Source organism: Hippichthys cyanospilos, chromosome 18, assembly GCF_059441005.1.
Source record: "Hippichthys cyanospilos isolate Australia breed blue-spotted pipefish chromosome 18, RoL_Hcya_1.0, whole genome shotgun sequence".
Taxonomy (NCBI): domain Eukaryota; kingdom Metazoa; phylum Chordata; class Actinopteri; order Syngnathiformes; family Syngnathidae; genus Hippichthys; species Hippichthys cyanospilos.
Window position 1 is genome coordinate 15,190,184 of NC_142386.1, and position 5,105 is coordinate 15,195,288.

At 43.5% G+C, this 5,105-nt stretch overlaps 1 protein-coding gene across 3 annotated transcripts in view; it reads left to right on the forward strand.

The window, feature by feature from the left end:
- The window catches only part of nsrp1 (nuclear speckle splicing regulatory protein 1), a 13,330-nt gene extending 8,437 nt beyond the window's left edge, over positions 1–4,893 (forward strand). For all 3 annotated transcript variants that reach the window (XM_088441800.1, XM_088441801.1, XM_088441799.1), the window contains exons 6-7: positions 3,790–3,892; positions 3,973–4,893. In XM_088441800.1, coding sequence (XP_088297926.1) covers positions 3,790–3,892; positions 3,973–4,516 — 647 coding nt within the window. In that variant the 3' untranslated portion in view covers positions 4,517–4,893. The remainder of the gene's footprint in view (positions 1–3,789; positions 3,893–3,972) is intronic.
- The last annotated feature ends 212 nt before the right edge of the window (positions 4,894–5,105 follow it).

A 5,105-nucleotide genomic window follows, 5' to 3' on the forward strand; every position in this document is an offset into this window, starting at 1 on the left:
ATATAATAAATTATTTCATTGTTTCCCATAACACAGAAGCTTTATTAATCTGGAAAAAAAAATCAAGTCGTTCGGAGACAAAATGAACAAAGATATCATCTAGTAATAAATAAGCAGCAAGGCGCCAATGGGGCCTAGCATTGATATAATGAATGAATATTCATAGAAACCGAAGCATGAGCCAATACTACAATAGAGTCATATTTACAGCCTGAAACTAATTTCAACAATTTGTTTTCAATTAAAAAGAAATCGATACGAGTATATGTATGATGAATATTTGAAAAAAAATGAGTATGTTCTTTCACTTGGATTGAAGAAATGCCACGGATAAACAACATATTCACTCATAAAAGCATGAATAATCTTGGCTGACTTGGACAGGGTAGCTGGGGTTGAGGACGATCGACCCAAAAAAGGGTCCATCCAACAGTTAAAATCCCCTCTCATAATAAGATAATATTCGGACAGGTCTGATAGCTTTGCAAAAAAAAAAAAACGCATAAAAAATGATTCGTTGTCCCAGTTAGGAGCATAAACATTTGCAAGAGCCACCTTAACATTGCAAATGTGCCCTAAGACAATTAAGAATCTGCCAGAAGGGTCAGTAATTGCCTTTAAATGAGCAAATGGAAGACCCCTATGCAGCAGAATAGCTACACCTCTCGACTTACTCGAAAAAGAAGAAAAAAATACTTCACCAATCCAGCTTTTCTTCAGTTTAACACTGTCTGTCTCTCAAGTGCGTTTCCTGCCTTCAGCAAGTCAAGAGGTAATTAAGCGTATGTATCCATGACACACTGAGGAAGAGAAAAATAAGAAACAAGAACGTTTTTGACTCTGGAGGAGGTGCCATCCATGACCAAAGTAAAACACAACTCCCCCATGTCCCTCCTCCCCTAGCATAAGCATCGGAAGACCAATGTGCGCTACCGCCCCTGGGCCTCGAGCAAACCCCACCTTGTCGCTACATGTAGCATTTCCAAAGTACAAGTCCTAAGTGGTCCAATATATAAGCACAAATCAAGCGTTCGGTGAAATAGAACAGAGTTAACATAAGACCCAAACAAGCAATATTTAGGACGAAATAAGGTCATCAAACTTGGCGCCAAAACCTATTAGCTAAACACCTGGTCCAAACAAATAAAGTCCACAGCTGACTCAAGATAATATCCATACCTGAGAACGCAAGTAAACTAGAGCATTGCTGTGACGGCGTCGCCTTGAAAGTTACTAGTCTCAATATCACGAACCAGTCCAGCAGATTTCCATAGACGATTAGTCCGCGTCCGGTGCAGGGATCTTCTTGAGTTTCTTGCGTGCAAAGTCCAAAGCCAAATCCAGATCTTAAAACTTATGGGTCTGGCCTGAAGCCGTTGTAATTTGCAACGTAGCTGAATACCACAAGCCTAATTTAACATCAGCGCAGCTGTGGAGGACCCTCTTTACCAGGATGAAAGCCGCCCTCTGCTTTGCCGGCATAAAGTCCGGTAAAATATGAATCCTCTTCCTATTGTGGAGCAAGGGGAAAACCTCCCCAGCCGGGTGAAGAATCAAACTCCGAGACTGAAACCGCTTCACCCTGATGACCATCAGACGCGGCGGCTCACCCGCCTTCGGTTTCGATAGTAATGTGCGGTGGGCCCTCTCCAGCGCGGGTTTCTCATCCAGAGCCAATAAATCCTTTCGGAATTCAGTGATGAATTCTGTTGGTCTCGGTCCTTCTGATCCTTCAGGCAGGCCCTCTAACTGAATGTTGTTCCACCGGGAGCAAGCCTCCAAGTCCTCGCACTTTTTATTTAGCAAGTTGACCGCGGCCGTCAGACTAGCTACATCAGCTTGTACGTTCGCAATGTTGTCACTGTGTTTATTAGCCAAGTGCTTCAAATCACGAATTGCAACAGCCTGCAGAGCAAGTGCTTCTTCCAGTGGTTTCAGAGAGGCCGAAACAGCCTTCTTGACGGACTCACATATTATAGCGTTGAATTTGCAGACAATCTCCTCTCGTTGCTCATCCATCATGACTTTGATGCCGCGAAGCATGTCGTCATTGTTAGCCTCCGGCTTCCTGGGGGACTCAGGTTGCTGGTGCGGTCTACCACGGCCAGATTTAGTGGACTCGGACTTTGCGCTAAGACTCGACATATCTGAAATTTCGGTCCGGGTGTTATACGGAAACGAGTCAGTATCCAAAAACTCAAAAAAGGAAAGTTGTGAACCGGGTCTTAAATATCAACAAACATATATTATAACCACGCGCCTTACGTTAGCCACGCCTGGAGGCGGAGTCCCAAGGACACATTTTTTTTAAGAGTCCAGACATTCAAACCCAGATACTTGATTCATTCAATCACAGGAGTGTATTTTATCTCATTTATTATCTTATTTTTATTTATTGATTTATTTATTTTTTAGGGATCTAGGTTTGAATGTCTGCACTCTTAAAAAATCTGTCCTTGGCATTGAAGGAGTTAAGTACAGTCGGCCCCCGGTTTACGAACCCCCTCTTTTACGAACATTTCGGCTTACGAGCGTGGTCCGCGGAGTTTTTTGTCCCCCACTTACGCACAGACCGTTCGCCTTACGAGCAATCTGACATGCCGGCCATTGTATTTGTTCATATATTTTCGCCTTGCCACGTCTCCAAAATCAGTAATTAAATCTTGTCACATCAACGAAGAACGATATTGCTCTTACAATGTCACAGTCACTGTCTCAGTCACGGTGTCAGTCACGGTCGCACTCACGGAGATGCTATTGGCCGGCGTCACGTCAGTCACAGAAATGCCGATATGCTATTGGCCGAACGCCTTTATCTAGCTTGATGGCACAGCTGGTCGGGATGGAAGGAAGGAGAGAAAAAGAGTCAAAAACGGAAGGAAGGAATGTTGTTAAGACTTTGCAAACTTTATCTGTTAGACACGGCTTCTAAAATTGCTAGTGGCGGTAAAGGAAGAAGTAAGAGGATGATGACAATAGAAACCAAGCAGGAGATAATTAAAAAAAAAATAAATAAATATGAAGGAGGCGCACGCATGGCTCGTGAGTATGGCCGTAACCGCTCGGCAATCTTCTAAGGGCAAGACTCTCCTTGCCGGGGGATGGACCTCGATCGACAACAAAATTGAGAGGCTGCTACTATTATGGATTAAAGAGAAGGAAATCGCCGGTGATATGTTCTAGTTTTGAGATAAGTTCCCGTTCAAGAAAATAAATCAATAAATTCTGCGGGTTGGTCTCTGCTCCCCTCCGCCTCCACCCAGCTCAAGTCACGTCGCCCCAAAGGTAAATGTCATTTTTCCTTTGTATATTTATGTTATTTAATTTACCTGTACAGTAGATTATGTTACTCATTTTTAATATGTGTATAAAGTCGTGATGTTTTTACCTAAGGTTTTTGCACGTGTTGCACGCATTCACGAATTAACATAGGTTTGGATTGCCCGTCATACGAGCAGTTCGAGTTACGAGCGTAGCCGTTGAACGGATTAAGTTCGTAACACGGGGGCCCACTGTATATGGGTATGAATGTCTGAACCCTTAAAAAAAAAAGTGAAAACACATCCCTGACATTGAATGAGTTACAAATAAAAGACATCAACATAATCCCCCATAAGTTCACTTTTCAATTATCAAAAAGTGAAAATAATGAAAGCCCCCCCCCCCCCCAGTAAAATAAATCTTTGAGCACTTGCCCACTTCTGACCATGAACATGTGACAAAAGACATCCAAATAGATTAAATGACAGCTAGATGAAGTAAGCAATTGTTTTTTTTTTCCCTCTCCAGCTGCTCTGGATGTGAGGAAACAAAAAGATCTGAGTGGTTTTTACAGACATCTTCTCAACCAGACGATCGGAGAGGAAGCCATACCGGATCGCTTGGCCAACAAGTACGTCTGTGTGTCTTCAAAATCACACTCGTCACTTAATACGCTTACTGACATTCATTAATGTTTGGGCTTTTGAACAGAGATAAAAAATCAGAAGAGGGAAGGTTTCCAGAAACCTCTCAAAGTAGTCGTGACATCACGTCAAGTCCCACAAGTGACGGGGAAGACGCACGCCACAAGAAGCGTGGAAGCAGCCTGTCGCCCCCCTCGTCCTCCAAACATCATTACAGACATAGGTCACAGTCTTCAGGCAGCGACAGCGAGCAGGAGAGAGAGACGCTAAGGAAGAAAGAGCCGGAGACAGGCAAGCCTCGCGACAGGAGGAGCGACCACCATGGAGAGAGCCAGAGGGAAGGAAACGAACGCTGCAACAGACTGCCAGAAAAAGATGGCGGGAGGCAGTTAAACAAAGACAAAGAAGTGCATGAAGTGGTCGGAGAGGAGGATATTGGTGAGGAGGAAGGTAGGGCGGAGAAGAATGAAGGCCAAACGGAGGAGGCTAAAGTCAACAAGTTCGCTAAACGCTCCAACGAGCAGACTCTGAGCTCGGCCAGAGAGCGATACCTCGCCCGCCAAATGGTTCGTTCGGCCTCAAAGAGCCACATCGAGCGTGACGAGGACTGAGATGTGACACGTGCACCTTCTCAGCAAAACCTACAAACACATGATTTATTTTGACAGTAAAATGGGCAAGTATTTGAATGTGGCACTCATCAACATTATGAAGACTGCAACGTCATTACAATTGAACGGCAAGTTCTTAAAAAGGGACATCAAGTTCACTTCTACTAGTGTAAGGATAGCTTCTAAATTTCTGGAGCATGAATGAAACTGCAAAATACACACGTTTGGCGACCAGGCGGGTAGAATGTCGTTTGAACTGGGTGATTGGGGAGAGGAACATCCGCATAAAAAACACATATGGTATGCATTCACTCATACTGTTTCTGATTAAATTGTGATTCATTTCATAACACACGAAATAAAAAAATGTTTGCCAATTGGTGGTTAAATGGTAAATGGTCATTCACATGCTTCTGGGTGTTGGTTCAGTGTCTTGCTCAAAAATGCTTCGACATGATCACAGTGGTCAGGGAATTTGAACCCACAACTTCTCAGTTGGGAACTAATTACTACACTACCATTTAACCATGTTGTCCCCAACAAAATATTGTGACATGACAATCATGGACAATGCGCTTCAGAAATTTAA